The sequence below is a fragment of the Alosa alosa genome, chromosome 17, assembly GCF_017589495.1.
Source record: "Alosa alosa isolate M-15738 ecotype Scorff River chromosome 17, AALO_Geno_1.1, whole genome shotgun sequence".
In the NCBI taxonomy this organism is placed as follows: Eukaryota; Metazoa; Chordata; class Actinopteri; order Clupeiformes; family Clupeidae; genus Alosa; species Alosa alosa.
In genome coordinates, this window is record NC_063205.1 from 10,582,412 (window position 1) to 10,607,385 (window position 24,974).

General features: G+C 39.9%; 3 protein-coding genes across 4 annotated transcripts; 2 read left to right on the plus strand and 1 right to left on the minus strand.

Moving 5' to 3' along the window:
* Positions 1-507: 507 nt before the first annotated feature.
* On the minus strand, positions 508-11,010 carry LOC125310191 (cAMP-dependent protein kinase type II-alpha regulatory subunit-like). Of its 2 annotated transcripts, none has more exons than XM_048267372.1 (12): positions 10,672-11,010; positions 10,484-10,519; positions 7,624-7,676; positions 7,410-7,493; positions 7,041-7,147; positions 3,891-4,044; positions 3,488-3,589; positions 3,317-3,391; positions 3,109-3,183; positions 2,803-2,929; positions 1,397-1,570; positions 508-1,268 (listed from the first exon to the last, which is right to left on the minus strand). In XM_048267372.1, the coding sequence occupies exons 1-11, from the start codon at positions 10,883-10,885 to the stop codon at positions 1,401-1,403; spliced, it is 1,197 nt and encodes a 398-aa protein (XP_048123329.1). In that variant the 5' UTR covers positions 10,886-11,010; the 3' UTR covers positions 508-1,268; positions 1,397-1,400. The 2 variants fall into 2 exon arrangements, with proteins under 2 accessions (XP_048123329.1, XP_048123328.1); XM_048267371.1 differs by having other exon boundaries at positions 1,393-1,570.
* Positions 11,011-14,719: 3,709 nt separating this feature from the next.
* On the plus strand, positions 14,720-18,856 carry atp6v1e1b (ATPase H+ transporting V1 subunit E1b). The gene is made up of 9 exons (XM_048268044.1): positions 14,720-14,944; positions 15,752-15,817; positions 16,162-16,271; positions 16,483-16,549; positions 16,642-16,731; positions 16,887-16,955; positions 17,127-17,221; positions 17,324-17,411; positions 17,886-18,856. Exons 1-9 carry the CDS (start codon positions 14,912-14,914, stop codon positions 17,946-17,948), a joined length of 681 nt encoding a protein of 226 aa, XP_048124001.1. The 5' UTR covers positions 14,720-14,911; the 3' UTR covers positions 17,949-18,856.
* Positions 18,857-20,175: 1,319 nt separating this feature from the next.
* Positions 20,176-24,815, plus strand: ada2b (adenosine deaminase 2b). Its single transcript, XM_048268366.1, has 10 exons — positions 20,176-20,235; positions 21,395-21,722; positions 22,043-22,262; positions 22,492-22,702; positions 22,806-22,933; positions 23,679-23,769; positions 23,892-24,000; positions 24,108-24,265; positions 24,358-24,560; positions 24,660-24,815. The coding sequence occupies exons 2-10, from the start codon at positions 21,422-21,424 to the stop codon at positions 24,748-24,750; spliced, it is 1,512 nt and encodes a 503-aa protein (XP_048124323.1). The 5' UTR covers positions 20,176-20,235; positions 21,395-21,421; the 3' UTR covers positions 24,751-24,815.
* The last annotated feature ends 159 nt before the right edge of the window (positions 24,816-24,974 follow it).

A 24,974-nucleotide genomic window follows, 5' to 3' on the forward strand; every position in this document is an offset into this window, starting at 1 on the left:
TTTTCCACCATACAAATAATGATATGGCATAGGCAGCATGTGTTATAGTAGTAATCTAACCATTGTTTTTGTTGGGCATTCAAGTACTGAAGTTACGCTACGCTTGTGTGTTTGTGTATCCTGTTGTGCAAAGTTAGTGTGGCTGGTTGCACGACTTGACTGCAACCGTCCCTGAAAAAAAAAGGAACTTGCAGTTCATGAAGGTGGCTTCCGTCGGACCGTTACCCACCAGCAGTTTAGTTTGTAACTAACCTGCTATAGTCTGTGCTTAATAACTATGCAAAATCTATTTGCTAATTTAATACTATGGGAAAGATCCTAAGCACAAACAGCGCTGGGTCAGCCAGAAGCTGTCTCACGCCATGAGGCAGTTAGTTAATGCAAGAGAACTTTGCTTATAGACTTTGCTCAGCATTTAAATTAGGGCCCTCTGGTTTCATGTTTTCTATCATTGGTTAACTTGGGTACTCCATCTTCTACTCAAAATGACCTAAATGCTTACAAAAATACTTTGAACCAAAATTGTATTATCAATTAAATATACAGACAATATTATACAATACTTTCACTGAGGAACATTGTGCAAAAGCACGTTATGCCTACCGTAAATTATCCTGTAAGCCATTTCACAACTCTAAAAATATTTGTAATGTCACAAAGAATAAGTAGTAAAACTATTGCTTAGTTATTATGTATCCTATCGTTATCTTATTGCATTAAGTTCAGTGCTTTAAACACTTTAAAATCTGAAGTGGTATATTTACCGTGATCAATTCAGCATTGTTTTTATATGAGGTTTACACTATAAAACATGACCTCAGAATAATATGAAGGAAATTAAAAAATAAACAATAAATAAACCAACTGTTAAATAATATATTCACTAAAGTCAAGCAGTTCTTAACTATTTAAAAAAAGCATCCATTCTGACTGATAATAAACATGCACAAGAAGCTTACTGAAATGAAAATCAGCTACTCATCTTGTCATTCACTTGAATAATATTGCGTAAGTAAATTAAGGCACACTGCGCATGTTTATCATTTAAGACAAATCACTGTTCTTGCAGCTGCATCCAGAGATGCTTTTAAGTATTCATTAACAACTAGTCTCAAATAGTATTCAAACAGCAAAGAATTCTTTCCCTATTCTAAAATCATTCATCCAGAACAGAACAGAGGCCAACAGTCTTCTGATGGATGTCACAGGCTTCTGATTTTTCGACAGGACTTAAGGTCATAACGATCTCAAGCACTTGTCCACTGCTCCTGTAACAAACAAAATCACCTTTCATCAATCCAGCACTTTAACCCAGAGCATAAAGGCATTGTTGGGGAAGGCGAACAAACATCTATGACATTTGACTGTCATCGTGAGGGTGCTGGGACGTACCAACCGGTTCAATTTTCACTTCCAGGTTCCACAGCCCTGGTGGTGTCGGAGGAGGTGTTGGTGACACTGTCATTGCTCTCCAGAAGGCTGGCAAAATGGGCCTCGTAGATACTGATGTTCCTCTTCATGATCTCCATGCACGGACCCAGCAGCCTCTCAAAGGCCATCACATCCATGACTGCAGCATGAGCACAGAGCAAGGCAGTAGGCTTAATGAGTAATGCACATGGGTACAGGTTGGGAGTAAATGTGTGTCTTTACTCTAAAAGTGTACTCTCTGTGTATTTCTAAAAGGCTGCAATCAAAATAAAGGTCATGCACAGGGATGGATTACTGCACGGGCCTACCGGGCCCTGAAGCCCCCTTTGCATGGAATCATTGCCTCAGTATCAACCAATCAGGATGTAGGCTATGAATCTGATTGAATTTAGTATTGGCCATCCCCAAAATGCACCAGAATACAGGAAATCACATCAAACAAAATATTTTTTTTCTGCGGGAAGACGCCCAAACCCCCCCCTCCCACATATATAACAATTAGTGAGGGGCCCTTAATACATCTGGGCCCAGGGCCCCGAAACTTCATAATCCGCCCATGGGCATGCAGTGTGAAGAACGTAGAAAAAAAGTATCTTTCTATGGGCAACATTACACTGATGCACTGTAATATATAAAAAAATATATTTGACAAACATCCCTGTCTGACATGAACAGTCTGAAGAAGACCCTCAAGGATTGAAACGTTGCTCAAATAAAGTTGTCTAGGAGCTTTTAAAACAGTGTGCAGGCCTCTATCCTCCTTTCACAAACATCCCTTAAGACAGTGGTTCTCAAACGTTTTCGGTCATTCCCCACTTTGGAGGTGGGGAATTGTCAAGCCCTACCTGACCCTAGCAACTCTGCAAAATGGTAATGTTATGTATTTATATGTATTTATATGTTTTTTATTTATATGTTATGTTAAAATATTCTGTTGCATTTTGGTTCCACGTTGCTTTTCCCTTCTCAGTCCGCTGGATAAGATGCTATTTTTAATTCAAATGTCGGTCTGTTTATGACTCCTATGTTTGTGTGTGACTATTTTGTTTTGAATCTATGATCTTCCTTTTCAAAAAAAAAAGAAGAAAGGCATAATTATAGATAGAAAAAACACATTTCCTCCTGTTCATCGCGCCCCACCTAACATGTCTCTATTGCTCACTAGTGGGGCCCCAAACCACTGCCTTAAGACATAAATGAAGATGCATTGAAAAAATAAAGAGATATTTCAATACACTTGAATCAAATGTAAAATCTTGAGCGGAAAGCCAAGTGAAGTGAAACCCTGTGTAAGCCTCACACTAGGTGTCATGGAGGGAAGTGTCAGAGCAAACACACTGGGGAGCTGTGTGAGATACCAGAGTACAGCACCTAAGCACTTGACGTTCCCCACGGCATACGCCGACGCCGCTCGTGGTTTGTTGGTGACCAGAGCCAGCTCTCCAAAGTACTGCCCTCGCGTACATGTGGCAATCTCCACCTCGTACATCTCACCCTCCTGCATCACATGACAGGAAACACAGAACAGCGAGTCATCACTGGGGTAAAGGGGTTGCGGTAAGGCTGACAGGGCTACAACTATGCTCCTGAGCTCTGAAACAAGAGTTTGAAAGAGGACAAATATTACCACGTGGGGGTTTTGTTATGTTTTTTTCCCCGACTAAAGTAAATGCTCACTTGCTGTGTAGGTCTCCTGATTGTGATCCTGACCTGTCCAGACTCAACTATGTAGAAGTCGTCTGCACTCTCCCCCTGGTGGTTACAGTGAATAATGTTGCATAAACGTCATATTTATTTTCACTATGGGCCATCATTGAACTGAATGACTTTTAATCCAGAGAATATCTATATTATGTGGATGAGTGGATGTGTGAGATGAACCCACCTCAGCAATGATCTGCTGCCCGTCTGTGTACTGTCGTGGGACAAGCACATCCACCACTTTCATCCGTTCATATGTCTACAGAGAAGGAGAGAAGCTGTGGGTATTCTGTATTCTCTTTAGGAGCTCAGTAACAATTTGCTCGAGGGTGAAGAGGACAGCATTCGTGTTTACCTCCAAGGATGACAGCAAAGGGACTGTCTGGATGAAATCATCGTACATTTTCCTCTTCTTGGCATTGTTTTTCACAATTATCCGCCTGAAGGTCTGCCTGTCCTGGAACCACAGAGCCGCAGTTTGCTCAGCACAACTTCATAACTCAGCAAAACCCCTTCCTTTAGTGAGGTGAATAATTCTGGATATATCCACTCTCTCAACCCCTGGGTTAACATCTCAGTAGAATAAACGTTTGCTCCGCATACTGGACAAAGCAACAATTATCCCTCAATTGACATAGATCTAAAAGTCCAGCAGAGGGTGTCATTGCTCAATATACACTATTCAGATTCACAAATGACCATGATCATAAGGAAGAAATGGCAAAGTTTCAGAAAGGAAATGAAGGCCTGTCCCTCACCAAGCACCACAGGGCTCCAGAAGTTCTGGCAATGATAGTGGTGGCTCGCGGCGTGTTGTACATCAGGGCGAGCTCCCCAAAGCTCCCGTGGTTGTCGTAGGTGCCAACCAGGCGTGTTATCCCGTTATCCATTACATGGACATCATAAATCCCACTAATATATTCATTAGTATATCCATCAACACAAGAGCATATTCATTATAGTCCGGCAGCCCAGAGCCTTTTAATCAAACGAAAAAGAGTACCAACATTTGAGCACAGGGGCATCCAGGGGATGATCTCTCATATGCAGATATGGATGTCTGCCGGAGCCCCACTGCTGCATTTGGCCCCTGGAGGCCTCCAAAAGGGCTGAAAAAATGTGTTCGATCAAACATTCAAAAGTAACATCTCAAACCAATTTGATATGAACAGGCAGGTCACACAGAGTACTGAATGGCCCCTGCCAGACATATCCACTGTGAAGGGCCCGGCAGACACCAAAAAAAGGCCCCTCAGATTGCCTGCAAAGGGAGGTACTGAAACCAGACACATCCCACAAATGTGGCCCCGATATTCAATATTATACAAATGACCTAACTTAAAATGTTGAGAGTACCACTTCAAACAGTTTCTGAACCAATTGTGCACATCCACAAAGTACAACAATCAGCATACCAGACAAATGTTCTGCCGCTTAAGGTCCACCAGACACCCCTGAAATGCAGTCCCCTCATACTATATCGATTCACCTTCAGTACATAATGAAAGAACCACATGACACTAAAAAATTTGAACATTCACAGAGCACAAGTGCACCATAATTTAGGTTAGTTCAAACATTGCCATTAGACTTACAACTCATTTAGAGTAATTGATTAAAGGGCTATAGCTTATGGCCTGGGAAAGAAAGATTAACTGCAAAGTTCAAAGTTATATTGTATGTGTTACTGTATATAAGTATAATTATATAGCATAGTTACTGTGCTAAAGTATAAGTATAGTAAGTAAGTTCTAGCTATTGTATTTATCATGGAAAAGTAATTTTTTCTCCCTAATTTATTTCAAAAAGTGAACCTTTCATATATTATAGATTCATTAGAAATAAAGTGAAATATTTAAAGCTATTTTTTGTTTTAATCTTGATGGTTAAGACTTACAGCTCATGAAAACCAAAAATCAGTATCTCAAAATATTAGAATAAAGAGGTTATAATTCAGAATTGTTGACCAATGGAAAGAAATTAAATAATCTGGCTAATTTGCCTAATCTAAAATAGTTATTTTATACAGTCAATACTTGATAGGGCTGCTTTTGCACAAATTACTGCATCAATGTGGCTTGGTATGGAGGCAATCAGCCTGTGGCACTGCTGAGGTCTTAAGGAAGCCCAGGTTGCTTTGATAGTGGCCTTAAGGTCATCTGTATTGTTGGGTCTGGTGTCTCTCATTTTCCTCTTGACAATAAACCATATATTCTCTGTAAGGTTCAGGTCAGACTAGTTGTCTGGCCAGTCAAGCACAGTAATACCATGGTAAGCAAACCAGTTACTAGCAGTTTTGCCACTGTGTTGTGGTTTGTATATGTTTAAGGCTATTGCCATTATTCTTTCTTTTGATAAGGCTTCATGTTATAGTGTAATGTTTATTGACGTCATTGGAAGTCACTTTTGACAAAAGTGTCTGCTAAGAACCATAAGCATAAGCATGTACACTCTAATAACGAAGGTGTTGAAATTTCTTAACACATCTCTTTCCAGATAGGGACAACACATTCATTTTAAGACTGTAGTGTTGCTTGATTTTTTTTTTTTTGTTAGGAACAACCACACCATTTTACAAACTGTAGTGTTTGTACACACCCGTCAAATGCACAAAGAATCACACTTTAGTTGAGGTGTGTGTGTGTGTGTGTGTGTGTGTGTGTGTGTGTGTGTGTGGTGGTGTGTGTGTGTGTGTGTGTGGCATTTCTTGATAACTAACAGGTACAAACAGGTTACTCTAATGTCCTTCTTACCAAGAAACGAAAGGAGCTCTTAAGTCTGTGGTTGAGGAGTGTGGAGTGTGTCTACTTAAAGAAACATGCCACCGTTTTATAAACTATTAGTGTGATTAAGGAGTACTCCAAACGGTAAGATAAAATGCTTCGTCAATACAGCCCCAGATTCAGATTTTGTTTACAGATTTTACACAACATCCCTACTTTTATTAGTTAGTATCTTCTTTTTCATTTTTTTGGCCTTCAGCATCTTCAGACTTTTGTATATATACACTGATTTCTGTTTGATCTTTTATCTACCTCTAAATTGTGTTTTTCCACCTTTAAGTAGCATACCATTCCTAAACAATTGACTTTTTTACATCCTGACATTTTTGTTCTCTTTATTGTGATTTAATAAACTTTACAGACTTTAACCATATTTATTTCTTCTGGAGTTAACAATGAACTTGGATTAATGTAGGAATTAAATAGTGATTGTGTGGCCTGAGGGAACACCCAGTGATACCCTTGGTACCATCAAATGGTAGCCTATAGCGATGTGGTCAGGATACACACTGGTATACCGTGGTCTGCCTTACCAGTGACCATGTCATGGTCTGCCTGATTACAGAATTTATAGTTTACCCACCTCTTTTTTTTTACCACTACACCCCTGTTTGTGGATGTGCACAATTGGTTCAGAAACTGTTTGAAGTGGCACTTGGGGTTGATTGGGATGTGCTTTTTCATTTCAAGGTGGTTTCATGTGGTACCTCCTTCATTTTATCTAGGCCATATCTGAGGGGCCGTTTTTGTCTGCCAGGCCCTTCACAGCGGATATTTTGTCTGGCATATCATGTTCATATCAGATTGGTTTGAGATGGTACTTTTGAACACATTTTTTCAGCCCTCTTTGAGGCCCCCAGGGGCTAAATGCCGCTGCGGGGCTCCGGTAGACATCCATATCTGCATATGAGAGGTTATCCTCTGGATGCCCCTGTGCTCAAATGTTGGTACTCTTTTCGTTTAATCAAAAGGCTCTGGGCTGCCGGACAATTAATGCAGATGTCAAATAATGCTAATTTGGCAAATTTTCCCTATACCCACAGTTCTGCACAAATTAATCCCATATAGATATGGACAATTGCTGAGTCTGTTCCTTCTGTACCATCAACAATGTGTGAACTCTACCTTTGAATCACATAGAAATTATCCCCATCTTCATGCTGCTCAATAATGTGCTCCCCTGCAGCCACAGGTCTTTCAAACATGGCATCCAGGACCCTAAAAAACTCATCCTGCAGAGATGGGGAAACATATTTCTAAACTTATTTCTATGTTGCATTGACCCCGTAGACAATTTGCTGCAGCAGGTTACAACAAACAAGCACTACTTCCTTCAAAGAGCCTGCGGGCCTAGACACATTTTCACAAGTTAAGGATTTAGGCTTATCATAATTTATTGAGTTGGGTAACAACATTTGGGATTTATTCAATCAAGTAACCTTATCAACTGCTCCGAGACACAGTGTCTAGTAATGCTGCTTTTCTGTAGCGTACCTGCTCCAAACTTTTAAAGAGAACAATATATTTGCAGGCCTCTAGCAGTCTTTGCCTCTGTTCATCTGTTTTAAAATGAATGACCTGCAAATAAAAGTGAGATGTTGTAATTTGTGCATTGAGTTTATCGGTAGGTATGGAATAGGCTGGGTGAAGAATCACTGAGACATGGTGATAACTGACACAACTCAGATGGTCAGAGTAAAGATCTTACCATTGGCTCTCTGCTCTCTTCTTCATTGTCAGGGTCATATGACTCAGCACACACTACAAAACAGAGGAAACAAGGTAAACATATTCACAGAGTAAGGGAATAAACATATTGCTGTGTGAACCTTATTCGCCTTATTCACCCAGCGGCCAAAACGAGGCTACAGGGTACACTTGCCACCACACTTCAGTCCAGCAGATGGTGGTAATGCACTCCGTTTGCAAACTGCCAAAAAAAAAAGGAAAAAGAAGAAGGGTTCGCTGGCCTGCCCATAGATATGAGAGTATTGGGCTCCAGAACGTACGTAAATAGTGCCGCCATCTTGGTGGGGGCAACAATAACTGGAGGCCAATGGAGAAATATGTGACTCTGACTGGAAATCCGGCAAATCTCTCTGATTGCCGGCAAATGTTGCCCATAGACAGTAAACGTGTAACCCCCAGCAATATGGCGGACGCGTTTACATATGCCACCTAATAGAACTTAAGCCCAATGCGGTATCTAGCTTTCTAATATCTATGGGCCAGCCCATAGGGCCTGCCAGAGTAACTTTCTTCTTCAGTGAGATTTCTTTTTTTGGCAGTTTGCAAACGGATTGCATAACCACCATTTGCTGGACTGAAGTGTGATGGCAAGTGTAGCCTCGTTCTGACCGCCGGGTGAATAAGGTGAATTCTTACCATTTTATGATCCCTTCAGGCTTAAAAGGTTAATCCAAACTAGAAAACAACATTGAGGCAGTAATTGGAAGTATGACAAATAAAAGTTCACAGTAACATTAGTTAGGCCAATTGACGGTATAATGTTTTCACACTTTCCTCTTAGTCTAAGCGAATTAGCCCGGAAGAGGGTCAAAGGTGGCAGTAAATAAACCAAAAGCATATTTGGTATCATTTGAATCATTATTTTATGTTGATTAAAAAATTGGTGCCTACAACACCAATCCTTACAGGAAAAAAGTTACAGAGCTTCGAATGGACCATGGTACAATGATTACTGCCCAAAATCTTATGCTAGCACATTTCGATATTAGCCAATATCTCCCATGCCAGTGGAAAGATCCACATCAAACCTGGTATACTTACTCACTATAAGGGCTCAATAAACGGATTGTGTACTTGGTCTTGGGGTGAAAGGTCAAGGTTGCATGGGGTCACACAAATTCACATACAGTGTTAGTGCCTGGATCTCCAAAGTAAATCGATGGATCTTAATTAAACCTTACGCAGTTATTCATTATAAAGTAAATTATATTGACAACAATGTGTGGTGGACTTTCCAAACTCACAGCTGAAGATTTCTACAGCCTCTTACGTAAATTCTTACTTTTAAAATCAAGTAATCAGTAAAGTAACTACGGAGTAATCAGTATTCCGATTACTTTTTCAAAGTAACTGTGGCAACACAGCACATAATATATTTCTGTATTTGTACCAGGAAAGTAAAACAGATTCAACCATTCATCAGTTTGACTCTGCCTGCTATTCGGTTATTAAGTGATGACGCAATAATGGGATAATAAATCTCTTTACAGGTCCAACGGCTTTCAGAGCCGCTCTCCATAGACAGTAAAATAAACATTTTTTTCCACTATTCAGAGTAACCTTTAAGAAAATTGTCACTCTCACTAAAGCGGAGGTGATAGTGACAAGCAAAGAGCAAAGTGGAGCGCTCTATAATCTTTGGTGGAAGTTGCGAAAGGCTGCCTGCGCTAGTAAACATTTTTTGAAGGAAAAGGTCTTGGGCCTTTGACTTGGGACTTAACTGAATAGCCTCATATAACTTTGAAATAATTTGACCTTTACCTCTGACCCCATGGCCTTTAGTGCATGTAGGCTTTATTAACTCATTGAATGCCAAGCTGTTTTCGGGAGCTTTGTACTAGAGTGCCAGCAATCTAGACCATTGTTGATGGTTTTTGTAGAGCCACAGCATATTCCGTGTTATAGCTATGAACACATACAATAGCTCGATTAAAAGGTGAGACTTTAAGCTCTCGGTGGGTGCAAACCGTGTATTTCTACACGCCTCTGTTCCTAAGAAATCCCAAGCTAAACAGTGGCTAGTTTTCATCAAAATCGCTGTTCTTTTTCTAGAAATGGAGATATAACGTCTTTCATGAAATATGAAGTGTTGCCTGTTACTTACTTGTGTAAACTTTCCGGGAAGTGATCAGCGAGACCTGGCGAGACTGCCACCTAGTGATAACCTACGAAAATGGCCTGGTTTTGACCTGACGTGCATCGTCACTGATTAAACCAAAGCGGCAACCGAGTTATAATAAAATGTCTAGATAAAATGTCCAGATTGTGCATTTTCATGAGTTTTTGATCGTCATATATTTCATTTCCATTCATCACAGAGTTCCCAAAATCACATATAAGATGTGTTAGAGTGTCTAGTTTCGTAATCTACATTATCTGGGGGTTTGTTGTGCAAAAAGTGGAATTATTGTCAAAATTAGAAGAAAATGTGAAAATCACTTTTCAGGCTATAGTCTGAAAAGTGATTTTCACATTTTCTTCTAATTTTTTGACAATTAATTCCACTTTTTGCACACAAAACCCCCAGATAATGTAGATTATGAAACTAGACACTCTAACACACCTTATATTATATATTAGCAAAATATGTAAAAAAAAATCAAATTTTACATGAAAATCCAGCGGGACCCTATTTTCCAAACACAGCGTACTGTACTATTACCATTAGAAGCTGCTACCAGGAGCTGTTAACGTTCCTGCCTAAATTAACGTTAGCCGCTAACTTATGTTAGAGTTCTAGCCCTTTCTACCGGAGTATGTTTAGTTAACTTACCACTCAAACCCAACCCTGGAATAAACTTTAAGTGAACTCAACCTACCTGACACTCGTCTTGCAAACCTGTTGATGACTGGGGCTAATAAATAAATAAAATTAATGTTAACGATCATGTTACATAGAATCAACATTGGTGTTTGGGTTCATATTAACATTAGCTTCTAACTGGCACATTTCTTGATGCTAACAGTTGTCTTATGCAAGCTAACATTTAGAATTACGTTACGTTACCAACAAATTCCTCGTCCTCATCCTCGGAGCCGATCTGCATAGCTTCGTTGTTGAACTTCACCTTTTGCCCCTTCACTTTACTTTCGTTGTTCTTCAGCTCGGCGAAGTACTGCAGGGCGAAGTCGCATATATTCCTTGGATGATTTCGGATCACTTCAATAGTGAAACCCAGCAATATCTCCTTTAGCCCCTCTGGGATTGGAACGTTACTCATTGTGAAGGCACGGTTAACGTATCCCTAGTTAGAGTTCTAACGTTAATCTCGTTAACGTTAACGTTAATCACGGCTCTTCAGAGTGCTGCAGAAAGTTCCATTCACATGAATGGGCCTTCCCAACGTTCGGGCCTAGAACTATGTTAAATCTATATCACCGGCAAAGTATATAATCACCGCTGTCAATGACAACGGGTTGATTAACGTCTTTTATATCCCTCCGCAAGAATTCCGTTGTGTTATTGCAATGGAATTTCATTGAAAGGGAAAGTAAGCTAGTAAGACGTTGCCACGCCAAACTGTCAAGTTCTATCTGTGTGGCTTAACTATTTATTTTGTCAGCGGAAGACACCGCACCATTTTAAACATTCATTGTGTTAGGTTTCTTTTCGGTTTTGGCAAAAGGCGTGTAATAAAGCGGGATAATGTATTGTCCGCCGGTAATTGTCAGAAAATAAGTTCCTTCAGGTCGGGACCCTTATTTTCGTGGGTTCTGTTCTCCCTGTCGGGACTTATTTTCTGGTAATTACCGGCGGACATTACATTATCCCTTACCTAGTACACCACCAAGTAGAATTTTAGTAGCAGCTAGGCCTACTTTAAATGAACGCAATGTTGAACTATAACGTTAACTCTTATTAACACTATATTATTTTTTGCTAGCACCACAAACTGGAGGTTTAGGAAGTTCTACTGAGGTAAATTATTGCCAACAAAAAAAGAAAGAAAGACTAGCTAGTTGGAGTTTTAGGATGAGTAGGCCTAAACAAAAACAACTGAGAGACCTCGGTAAAGACAGAGAATGTCTAAGGTAAAGATGATGGACGTCAGAGATTCGACACATTCACAAAATCCATGTAGGCACATGCAAGGCCTTACAGTAAATCATTTAACAACTTTTGCTCATGATTAATGATTTATGGTAATAAATAACATCCATTTATCCTAGCCTACTTGGCCAATGTAAATCCCAATCCAAAATAATTATTTTGGTTATGGGATTTGGCAGATGCAGCCACATAGGCTATTTGTAAATACAAACAATACAAAAGATACATTTTACAGTGAACTGTAAAATGTTGCTAAGACGACATTAAGGAGAATAGCAATGATAAACAACAATGTCAATTCAATAAATAGCATATTTAAATATTGACACAAATACAAAAAGAAATACATTTATGCTTAATTACCGGTAACTTAGTGCATGTTGAACAGATAGACCCTAGGTCTGATATAACAGAAGACCACTTTTTGACCGCATTGATTTGATATATTTCATTAACAAATAATCAAATAAAAGCATAAATACCTTTGAACTTTTTTTAAATGTCCAAACACTCCTGATGCACACACAGAAATATTCTCCACATGGCATAAGGCCAATTTTAGCAGAACATCCACTCCGTTCTTATTATAGAATTTACAATATTAAAAAATCTAATAATTCTAAGAAGCCACCTGACCATTTGGCCTTCTCAAACACATGTGATGGGCACAAAACACCCACTGTGATTATATAAAACTTTAGATATATAAAAAAAGAATCCAATAAACCTATGGAGCGAACATGCAGTCTATTTGGCTATTGATGTCATGTACAGAGAGGAGATATATCCTCTCATCCTCTCATCTAACTCTGGGGTTGATTGCAGATAAGCTCATTTTTCCAAAGTGTTCCTTAAAGTATAGGCCTACCTTTTTTCGGGTCATAGTCCACAGTCACATATGACCACATTTTATGGCAATGCTTCATGCTTCTCACCTCTACATCACTAACATCTGCCACAACTAGGGTGTGCTGTTGTGAACCTTGTCACAATCTCCATCTGCAAGAGTGTAATTCAATTCAAGGCCAAAAACTGTGTCTCTTCATCTACATATATACCAGCTATCTATGGGGAACACCAACCCACCCAATCTATAACCGTCACCAAAATGTCACCAAAATATTAACAATAGTTTGATGATATATCACTGCGTCGTGCTAAAATTCTGGATTGTTCAAAACATTTCTCAGAGTCAGTAGTCAGTCAGAAATCTCAGAGAGCTTTATTCACAGTACCGGAGACCTACGCCGTGTCGCTAACAAGCGCAGTCTAAAGATACAGAGAAGTCACACCCCTTCAAAGCACCCCTTGTTGTATGTCAAATATTCACTGACCCCATCACCCAAACTCATCCAACATTGTACAAAAGGATGTATCCCTTAACAGCCGACATCAGTGACATTTATCCAAACTTTGACTTAACATACATGCAGGCGCCAACCTCCTTAATGAAGATGGCAGCTCCATCTCAGGGCCCCTCCAAACCAGCACATAGGCCCAATCACCTTGAGAAAGATTATCAAATGCTAAACATCTCTCATCATCCCAATTTCTGTTCACTTCTATGAATAACTTGCTCACAAACAAAAGTAAAAGAGCACATGAGTAAAATATACAGAACACACATGTATGGTTTTCTTGCACACATATTTGAAAGGTTAAAATGTCATATTTTCAATTTTTTGAGCTAACCACTGTACTGACTCAAGTTATACCTCAAATGTTGTTGAGGGCAGCAAGGAAGTTTCCCAGTGGTGTGCCCCAGACTGGATAGTGTTTACTGAAGCCGCTTCATCTAATGTCTCACTTCAGTAACAGACAAAATAACATCAACAAGCAGCACTTCAGGAGTGTACTCGGGTTAAATATATTGTCAATAGAACATAGAACATATTCAGGTCAGTTGAATAATATCGACAGAAAGTCAGCCTTTAAAGATGGGCCCCTAATTTAAATGCTGCATTGGCAAAAAGCAAAGACAGCCAGTCTCATGCATGAACTGAAACTATCACGTGACATGTGGGAACATTTAGCTGACCCACCAATGTTTGAGTTTAGAATCTCACCCATGATGTTCAATCAGCAGATTTTGCCCTGCTATTACATTAGCTTTAGAATTTGTATTTTGCCCGACATTTAAATTAGGGGCTGATTTATGGTTGAGCACAATTAAACATAATAGTTAAAAGTGAACTTTATGACAACACGTTTACCAAGCTTTTTATACACCTGACTGGGATTTAAAACACAGGCTTTCTCCTGATAAGTCTCTGTGTGAGTGTGTAGATTTGTTTGAATCATGTCTGTGTGAGAGATACAGAATGACAAATAAACAAAAAAACCTATTTGTTGCACAATTGAAGTTCATGGAGCATCTGTAAAGCATTCACCATGCAGATTCAGTTCAGATCTTTGGTAGCCGGCAGAAAATAATACTTTTGATTCACCCTGTTGATTTTGTTCTCCAACTCCTGGCTTGTGAAGAGCGATGACCCCCTTCCATCGGCCTGGCAGACAGATAGGTGACAAGGATAATGTCTCTAATACAGGTGTTTGCATTTTGTTAACCACCTGCAAACATTAAAAATAGATTTCACAGTTTTCAAAATCCTTAGTGAAACAAACTCAGAGGGAAATGTTGCACCCATAATAATGACAGGTTATCACATCTTTAGTTGTGTAACTAAGTAAAACAAAAAACAGCTTGTTATAGCGTATGGTAATGCCCATTAAAAACAAAACGATAACCTCACCCAGTGCCATCTAGTGGCAACACTCGGGTGGATTGATGAACTATATTTGTAAAAATATAATGTAGGCCCCTATACTGTTTAATGTGCAAAAAATAAATACATAATGAAACGTAGGCCTATTATTGATCATTCATCACTGTGGCATCTTGGTGAGACTGATAACCGTATTATCTATGGGCGGTAGGTGCTAAACGCACTGATATGCTATTGGATTTCCTAACAGGAAGTACATGTCATGTGACAGTAGTCGTCTACTTGACTGAGAATCAGCTGATCAGTCCTGGACGTATTCGTGATTCAATACTGCGGGATTTGGTGCCTGAATAGCACGGCAAATATATCAGTAGATTCAGCGTTTTACCCAAGAATTACTACAGGCAATTGGTGCTTTGTGTTTATTAACCGTTTTAACACTAGAAATTTGACATTATCTATCAAGAACCATGGCGCTAAGCGACGCAGATGTCCAGAAACAGGTAAGCGAGCTAGCTGACAACGTTAGCCAGCGATGGCTTGGAACGAGACATTTAACCTTCAGAAAAGGATGCTTGAAAGCTCCGTTATCATACAGTGTCCGATGGTTAAATCGCTGCTGGCATATATATATGTTTAATCGATATTGTGGCAAGGGAGGGGTAACGTTATGGTAATGTAGCAGATATGTTTAAAAACGGCAATGCCTTGTAACCAGCTAGCTAACGATATGGCAGTACCGTCAAGTCAGTGGGCCCTTCTGTAACGTTAAATATATAATGTTTATTTACCCACTCGTATAATCACTCCTACCCATAAAGCGGCATTGAATAGGATCTTTACTATTAGTACTTAACTGCCCTTTGAAAAAAGTCACATGACTCGCTGTTGTGGGTTGGCCTCACTTGATCATGGGGTGGTCAGCCATAAGATAAAGCATATTTATCTTTCTTTTTCGTGAATGTTAACGAATGTTTTTGTGTCAGAATTCCTCCAGGAATAGAAAAGGAATAACCAGGAATTCTTTACCACATGTGATAATTACCTCTATAACCCCAACTTTCAACCTAGTCTTTAATCTGGCATAGCACACTGCCTGGATGATTGTCGTAAGACTAGCAAATACTACACCTTAGTGAAAGGTGACCGAGTTAATTGTATGGTTAGGTATCAGATTCACATTCATGTGCTAATTTGCAGTTTGAAGATGTCTTTCACCCCAGGTATCTCAAGACATTTCAACAACATGTTTGATTCATAAAAATGAAGTACTATATTTGATGGCTGATTGTTTTTTTTCTCTCAAATAGATCAAGCACATGATGGCCTTCATTGAGCAGGAGGCCAATGAAAAGGCGGAGGAAATTGATGCCAAGGTAAAAAGCAGCACTCCCTCATGAGTGATCTCTCTATCACACAAACACTGGTAGAGGGATTCCTATTTCCATATTTTTTATTTTGAACAACAGTTTTGAGTTTTCTGGACATTGGGCCTATATTTTATGTACACAGTTCCTTGGCTTTTATCAAGCTAAAGAGAATGTCTTCCATTAGATGTTGTGTATCACCCAACCTTTACGTTGTGTTGTTGCAGTTAGCACTCAAATTTGATCATGTTAAGAAATAATAATTAATTTGATGGTGCACTGTAAGAAATGCCGAGGGTGAAATCTGTAGTGCTGCCCAGATGACTCACACACCCCAATGTCCCCATCTGCAGGCCGAGGAAGAGTTCAACATCGAGAAGGGACGTCTGGTCCAAACGCAGCGCCTAAAGATCATGGAATACTATGAGAAGAAGGAGAAGCAGATCGAGCAACAGAAGAAAATGTGAGTCATACACAGATCCCCAAACCCCTCCCCCAGCCAGCACCACCCCTTATGCCTCCCCTTACAGCAAATGGAAATTCTCACTAGGCCTGAACTATAATTAATAACTTCCTATTTGTCACACTTGGCCAGTTGAGTTGTTGAGTCTTTGCTGTTTCTCAGGTCTGTGTTGTGTTGAATGACCAACATTATTCCACTCTCTCACCTACAGTCAGATGTCCAACCTGATGAATCAGGCCCGCCTCAAGGTCCTGAAGGCTCGGGATGACATGATCTCAGTAGGTGTTGCTCATAGTACATCTGAGCTGCGATAACTTCATGTCAATGATGAGCTGTTATGATAAGGCTCTCTTTCTCTCTGTGTGTGTAGGACTTACTGAATGAGGCTCGTCAACGACTTGGTAATGTGGCAAAAGACCCTGCCAGGTACCCAGCCCTGATGGAGGGACTTTTGCTCCAGGTGAGAAGACTGTCTGTTACTCTTGCGTAAAAGAGATCTATGAACATACAGATTTATAATTAAGATTTTTGTTGTCTTTAATTGTGACTTCTTAGATATGTCAAATCATTTGTACCTTATTAAATTATTTGTATCTGTTTCCTGTACCTTATCAGGGCTTCTACCAGCTACTCGAGCCCAAAGTGACCATCCGGTGCCGTAAGCAAGATGTGGCTATGGTACAGGTCAGTGATACTGGTCGTCACATTACTTTTTCTTTTAATATCCATTGGAATATTTCACTAAAGACCTACAGGGATAAAGGGAAGGAGATGTTGAGTATACAGGGTTTTTTAGACTGTCTACCTGGTATGGAGTAAGTCTGAAATGATTATTGCTGATATGTTTGTTCTCAGGCTGCTGTGCAGAAAAACATCCCCATCTACAAAAATGCGGTGAAGAACAACATTGAGGTCCGCATTGATCAGGATCACTTCCTCTCTCCGGAAATGTAAGGGATTCTTCTTCATTGTAATATCATAATTTTAAGACTCTGTTTACTGTAATTTTGTGTCTTTGAATGTAGTGTGTCTGTTTGTTTGTGTGTTCACAGCTCTGGAGGTATTGAAATCTACAATGCAGATGGGAAAATCAAAGTCTCCAACACCCTGGACAGCAGGCTTGATCTTATGGCCCAGCAGGTAAACCCTACGGCTGGCTGTGGAATCTAAACACTAAGGAGCATCTACAGAATTCCATTGGCTAAATAGTATACATATTACTCAAAACTCCAAGACTTCACACATGTTAGACACATTTAGGATGGGTTATACTCCTCTTGCTGTAAGTTGCTTTGGATAAAAGCATTTGCTAAATTAATAAATGTATGTAATGTAAATGTATACCATACTTGCTCCAGACTTTTACATAATTATATAATACTGTTTTTACTATACATTATGTAAGACAAATGAAACTAAGGCAATTCATATTTAATGATCAACTGTAGAAAATGAGTATTACATGTTTTCTCTGTGAAGGTGGAGTAGTTGACCTGATGAAGGTCCATGCAGCTCTATTTTGCAGTGTCAGTGGCAACTATACTGTAGACTGTGCAACAGTCTGTAGGAAATCAAACAAACATGTGACTCTAAACGTGGTCTCTCTTCTTTCAGATGATGCCTGAGATCAGGGTGTCGCTCTTTGGCCCCAACCAGAACCGGAAGTTCATGGATTAATGTGTGGTACTGCCCAACAGAGCAGAGCAAATGACCGCATACCAAGGGCAACGAGTCCAGTATTTGGTGTTGTGTTGTTTGTTTTTGATTTTTTTTATTATTATTATTTTGGCTGTGTGAAAGACCTCATCCTCATGTCTGTCTGTGTGTATGTATATAAATGTTGATGTTCCTTATGAAACAGAAGAAAAGACCAAATGTGTTTTAGTGCTACTTCTACTGTTTTTCTTCTGGTCTGTCCACTTCTGCTCAGTGATCAGCTTATGTTTACACAACTCATCAGTCCAGTGAACAGTGACCATTAGACACAGAGACACGCTTATTCTGCTGTTGAGCTTCTGTAACTGTTGCCTGGATACCTCCTATTCAGACACACTCACAGCAGTGCAGAATCCCAGTGCTTCAATTGGTCATATTGAGATGAGTACATTGCAAACCTTTCTTGCCCTTGCTGTAGCCACATACACATAGCACTTGAGCAAGGCATAGAAAAAAACCTTACAATTAGGTCTAGGGCAACGAAAAACAAGAACCATCTTGCACAGGGAAACTAATTCTCTTGTATCAGTTCCCTAATTGCAGCATAGATGATTTTACACCCCCAAAGCATGTACACTGTGCACTGATTGTGTTCAATGGCGGTAAGATGCATTGTAGAGAATAGTTGGTTATTTCTTTGTTATGGAGATAAGATGAAGAGCATTACATTTTCTTGGTCTTGCACACTTAACTGAGTCAGTCCAACTGGATGGTTCTGTCATTCTCTGTAATACAAGGTATGTGCTGTGTCTCAAAATTGGGTATGCATATTCATATATTTAAGGCTGTGATGTTTTATTTTTCTTGGTCTAAATGCTTCCGAGTGGATTATATTGATGTTCAAGAAATATATATAATTAAGAGTAAAAGTTTTGTGTTGTCATTTTTTTTTTTGCTACTCATACTCAAGTGTTCTATATCCAAACTGAAACACACATTTGCACAATGTTGGGGAAGCCTGTGATTATAAATGCCCATCCTATTTCCCCCAAAATTGAGTCATTTTATGGTGTAGCAGTGGTCACAGGCTTGATTGTTGTAACATTTTTTGTTGACCCGTCTCCAGCTAGTGGAGGAATTCAGCTGACAGATGACTGCTTGAAATGAGTTAGTGTTGTCTATACACAAGAACATTGTTTGCCAGCCAGACTAGGAAAAGCCTACTATGGAGCTTACTGTTTGCCAAGGGATAGATTTGGTCCCTCTAAATTTTAGGCAGGAAGTATGTAAAGGGAATGCCTTTTAGCCGCAGCCTATACTCACTCCATTCCAACGTGCAATGAATGAATAGAGTTAAACATGGAGTGAATTTCACTTCTCATTCAATCTTCACTTGAAGGTCCTTGGAGACGCATCATGGTAATGGTAAGTTTTACTCTGAAAGCTCAGGATTATAACTGGGTTGTACTCTGCAGTTTTTATATTTAATAGTGTGTTTTGAAATATTTTCATCAACATGTTTCAGTATGATACTTGCTGTGTATAGGATATACAGTTTTATCTGATTTTGATAACTCGATAGCATTTTTCCTATTTGCCATTCACTAGTAGGCTAGTACCTTTGGATCTGTTTGTAACTCTACAGTGCTGCCTTTCCAATGAATGTTAGACACATCTGTATGTAGGCCTGCATGTGCTATAAGTATTGTGGGTGCACTCTTGTGACGGGCACGCACACACAATCAGAAAATTCTTAGGAGGAAGCACAGCTGCGAATTAGTAGGAGTATTCATGATTAGGCTACCCACCTGGCATATAGTCTCTTCCTTTTTAAAAAACAATTATTTATGTTTGTTTTATTAGACACCACCTATTGTTTAACAAGAGCATATGCTCATCTTCCCAATTTACACTACCATTATGGATGTAGTGGAGGCTAAACGCATGTAAACACTTTACGCACCTCCTGAAATTCGGAAATAGCGTTTACGCACCATTGCGTTTATCCACCTTTTAAATAGTATACCGTTCATAAACAATTCTAAATTAAGCTTATGTCGTTTTAGAATCGTCTATAGTTTTATATTTCATATTGTTGAACCTGGCCTGCGCAACACAGTTTGTCCATATTGCTCTGCATTATGTTGTCAGTGACCAATCGTCTTGCGGCAGGAAGCAACAACGATTAGTCACACCGCATGTCATGTGGGCCTAATTGAGTTAATGGATATAGGCGTACATTTCTGAAGCGTCAAGACAGCATCCCTCATACTGATTATGCCAGAAAACGGCCTCGACTACAAGCCAAGTGAGTGAGTCCCTGAAACAATACAAAACTGAGGTTAGGCTACTTTTGAGCGGTAGATTTAATTCATGCCACTGAGTCAACAAGGCACGGTGTTGACATTATTAGCAAATATGATTACTAGGTTACAGTAGCATATGTTACAAGTAAAATTCAGGATTTAAAGTCAGATAGATAACTGGTTCTTATGTCTATCTCTTGGCATTAAGCCACTGCTCCCTTTGCTAGTAATGTTAAATAATATTGACCAACCACGGGAAACCGCGTTTGCGATGTAGCCTGGAATAAATTTAATTTCTCATAATTAGCTCACCAATAAAATACAATCTTTGGTAGGCTACAAAGTCATCACAACTAATTGTGGATGATGCTACATGGCTTCACATCCCATGAAGTCCTTAGAAAAATAACTGAGCAAGTTTACTCTGACTGGCTGCCATATGAAACTAGAATGCATGTTCAAGGAACTGCAAGAGTGGGCTTGATCAGGTGTAGTTTGACCAAAACAATGTTTTAGTGGTTGCCAATCTGCTGCTAGAGTAGTTGAGATGGTTGCTAGGGTGTTGCTAGGGTATATTTAGTGGTTGCTATTCCAAATAAAGTGGTTGCTATGCTGGTTGCTAGGGTAATCATGTTGGTTGCTATGGTGGTTGTTAGGGTCACATTATAGTGGTGGTCGCTAGGTTGTTGCTAGGGTAGTTAAGATGGTTTCTAGGGTGTTGCTAGGGTACATATGGTGGTTGTTATGCGTAATAACGGGGTTGCTATGGTGGTTGCTAGGGTAATCATGTTAGTTGCTATGGTGATTGCTAGGTTGACATTATAGTGGTGGTTGCTACAGGGTCCCCGTGGATCCTTAAAGTCTTAAAATGTCTTATATTTCATTTCTGATAAGACCTTAAAATGTCTAGAATTGTATAAGGGCAGGCATTACATTTTGATCTGGAGGATAATGATTGTTGTTTAGCTTATATTCATATGAAGACATGGGCCTACTAAGGCTAACGGCTTAGAGTCCATATTAACAGGGTCTAAGCATAAGCATTTGTTAGCCTAAGCATGTTACAAAAAGCTACTTTTGTGTTTACTGATTCTCGCACAAATGTATGACTACTCAGGTTGTTGCTTATTTTATGATATGTGTCCTAATACCCCTGGTTAGATAATTGCGTAATACCAGGACAACAACATGGCCTTCGGAATCCTCAGGCTCCCACTCTTCTCTTTGATGGCCTTGGCCCTAATGAACCCCTGCACTGGTGCCCCTGATACACGTCAAAGGGAGACGCTGATGCGACAGGAGGCCTCCAGGCAGACAGGGGGCAGTGTGGTTTTGACTCCTGCTGAGCTGCAGGTGGATGCATACCTGCATAAGTTGAAGGTGAAGGAGAGGGCATCTGTTCCGTTCCCTCCTTCCATACATTTCTTCAAAGCTCGCGCACGCATCCAGAAGAGTCCTGTCTTTAAACTCTTACAGAAAATGCCAAAAGGTATGTTTATCATTCTGTCTCCCAGGTGGCCTAGTCTATGCTCACCACTGTAAACATCTCAGATATAAGGTGAATGGGAAGCAACTGTTTGCGAGTTATTGTTGTTTTTTATATTCCCTGGCCTGTACTGGCATTGCTATGGTACCAGCATTCATGATTCATCGTCCTCTGTCTTAATTTTTGCCACCTTCCAGTCATATCACACCTCAGTGTTTGTGTTTTTTTGGAGTATTTAAAACATCTGCATCAGTGTCCTTGGATCTCTTGTGCTCAGATTGCACCTGGAAAAATAAAGTGTGACCTGGTCTGTTGTTTACCAGGCGGAGCTCTCCATGTGCACAGCACAGCCATGGTCAGCCCTGAATGGCTGGTGAGGAATGTCACCTACAGGCCCAACTGCTACATCTGTTTCACGTGGGGTGGCTCAGTGCGGTTCCTGTTCTCAGATGGACAGCCCTACCCACAGTGGGACTGTCTCTACTGGCAGCTCTTACAAAGCCTCAGAGCCAGCATGGTTGACCCTGCTAAGTTTGACAAAAGGTTCAGGATGGATGGATGAATGCATTAATTAATGGATTAGTGAATGGATGAATGCATTCATTAATGGATTAGTGAATGAATTCATTTATGAATGAAAAGAGATGCTTTTCTGAAACTGCTCTAAAAAATGCAATGCAGTCAAGTAAAATACTATACTGTACTGACATATACCTTTCTATTCTGGAGGTTTACTTGTTATGTTCATGTTGGATGGTTTCTCATTCTCCAGCCTGATCCAAAACCTCACCCTGTTTACTGAGGACCCAGAGTCTGCATACCCAAGTGACGACGCTGTGTGGGCGAGGTTTGAAGATGCTTTTAGGATCATCTCTGGACTTGTCACCTATGCAGCTGTGTTTATGGACTACCTTTACCAAAGCCTGGAAGAATTCTATGCAGACAATGTTATGTATGTCGAAATCAGGAGTGGTTTGACCAGGGTTAGTACATGATGGCTAATTTGTAATTATTCATCATGCAAGGCTATACATAGTTTCTTTGGCCAATCAAACCAAACACTAATGCATAGTAACTTGATTGCAGACTTATGAGCTTGATGGCAGCATCCATGACAAAATTTGGTCCCTAAAAGCCTATAGGGATGTGAGTGCAAAGTTTTCAACTAAACATCCAGACTTTTTGGGGTTAAGGATCATACTTTCTACACACAGGTCAGTGAAAGATTGTAATTAAATTAATAATAAGATTTTAATCAGATTTTTTTTCATCTCAATGGATAGTGTATTTTAACGGTCATGGAACACAGGTATGGAAATACACTTTACACAAGTCTAAGTCTTGCCACTTCATCAAACATTCAGTAGATTTGGCTCTGGAACTAATAGAGGCAGCATAATTAAAAGAGATTTAGGCTATTCTATTAAATATGCAGTCCACAATTTTCAGAAAAAGGGTTTTGTTAGTTGAGCCCAACAGCCAATCAAATGGCACCTCTCCCTTAGGCGCACTTGAGGCAACTTGCTAATTAATTTGCTAGATGTTTTATAGTTCATTCTGAGCCTCTGTGTTTACCACTGTGTGTACAAACTCACATGCGTCTAAGCAGTGAGCACACACAGAGGAGCAATTCACACAATTCACTCAATTTGACAAAAACTGGATTGGATTAGGGTTGTGGACTGTGTCTTTTAAAGAGATACATATTCATTTTTTTAAAAATTGTTCCACCGCGCTTCTGGAGTCACGCCTGGTACTTCACGTGAGAGGACCGATCATGTGGAGAAGGAGAGGGTTCGGAGCACACAGAGATGGCTTAAATTTTTTATTTTGGTGCAGTAATTGATTGCTGCACCAAAATAAAAGAACCTTAAGGAAAGAACCCTTTCCTTCTCCAGATACATATTCATATTGTGGTTGTTTGACTGACTTGATTTAGTGTACTGTGATTCTGTACAGGATTCAGAGAGTATCTACAATCAAGGCTGCAATCAAGGAGGCTATTGAAATGCAAAAGAATTTCCCAGAACTAATTGCAGGGTTTGACTTGGTGAGGGGCACCACCAACGGACTACCTGTAGAATTTGTTATTTAGGCTGCTGCATTATTCATGTTCATGCAGTATATAAATTCAAACTAAGACATGGTTTTGTCGTACACATGGTCCAACAGGTGGGGAGGGAGGATGATGGGAGGCCTCTCTGGTACTTCAGGGAGGCGCTGTCTCTCCCTGCTGAGCTTGGTGTAAAACTACCCTACTATTTCCACGCAGGAGAGACTGGTGAGTTGGTCTTTATGTGCTGAATCATCCGAAGCTGAATCAGTGACTTGTCTATGTATGTATGTGTATACTGTATACATGTACAGTGTGTGTGTGTGTGTGTAAAGACTTGGAGGGTACAGATGTGGATGCCAACTTGATAGATGCCCTGCTGTTCAACACCAGTCGGATTGGGCATGGTTATGCACTGCCTCACCATCCTTTAATCAAAGAACTTTCCAGAAAGAATGGTGTAGCTGTAGAAGTATGTCCGATATCAAACCAGGTAGGGGAGGAGTTCATCCTAAAAATCCTTTCATTGAATTTCATTTAATTAGAATTGTATTTATTATAAGTTTGCCTCACATTTAATGACAGGTGCTGAGGCTGGTCTCAGATTTCCGTCATCACCCTGCTGCAGTTCTTATGACTGAGGGATACCCAGTGGTCATAAGTTCTGATGATCCCACCCTGTTTGGGAACCCTGGACTCTCCTATGACTTCTACGAGGCCTTTGTTGGGATTGGAGGGATGAGAGCAAACTTGGGCACCTTAAAAGAACTCGCTATGAATTCAATCAAGTAAGCACTTCAGAGTTTACTTGAAGGCTCTAGTTTTTCAGTCATGGAATGAAAGATGAGACACATAAAACTAACCAACTGTTCCTGCATGTTTGACAGGTACAGCTCTCTGTCCCCACACTTAAAGAAGAAATTGATGAACATGTGGCAGGATAAATGGAAGAAATTTATTTCTAACCAAAAAGATTAAGAAACTGATCATTGTAAAGACCCAGATCCGCTCTGACCCACTCTGAGGAGGTCTTCCAACCATATGGACCCTTTCAACAAGGTAAACAAAAACAATGCTTGAACGTTCTATTTGGGCCCCAATCTACTTCCTCTGCATTAAGATAACATATGGAATGTTAAAAAGGAAGTCTTGTGAGGCCAACTATGATGCTGATAATGGAACTTTCTTGAAAGGGTCCATAG

Coding starts and splice junctions, on each gene's coding strand:
- LOC125310191 (XM_048267372.1), bottom strand. CDS start 10,885: ATGAGTAACGTTCCAATCCCAGAGGGGCTAAAGGAGATATTGCTGGGT. Junction 3,184..3,316: donor GGCAGCAGATCATTGCTGAG/GTGGGTTCATCT, acceptor TGTAACCACCAG/GGGGAGAGTGCAGACGACTT. Junction 2,930..3,108: donor TCAGGAGACCTACACAGCAA/GTGAGCATTTAC, acceptor CATGTGATGCAG/GAGGGTGAGATGTACGAGGT.
- atp6v1e1b (XM_048268044.1), top strand. CDS start 14,912: ATGGCGCTAAGCGACGCAGATGTCCAGAAACAG. Junction 16,732..16,886: donor TGGAGGGACTTTTGCTCCAG/GTGAGAAGACTG, acceptor GTACCTTATCAG/GGCTTCTACCAGCTACTCGA. Junction 17,222..17,323: donor CACTTCCTCTCTCCGGAAAT/GTAAGGGATTCT, acceptor GTGTGTTCACAG/CTCTGGAGGTATTGAAATCT.
- ada2b (XM_048268366.1), top strand. CDS start 21,422: ATGGCCTTCGGAATCCTCAGGCTCCCACTCTTCTCTTTGATGGCCTTG. Junction 22,934..23,678: donor ATCATACTTTCTACACACAG/GTCAGTGAAAGA, acceptor GATTCTGTACAG/GATTCAGAGAGTATCTACAA. Junction 24,001..24,107: donor TTTCCACGCAGGAGAGACTG/GTGAGTTGGTCT, acceptor GTGTGTGTAAAG/ACTTGGAGGGTACAGATGTG.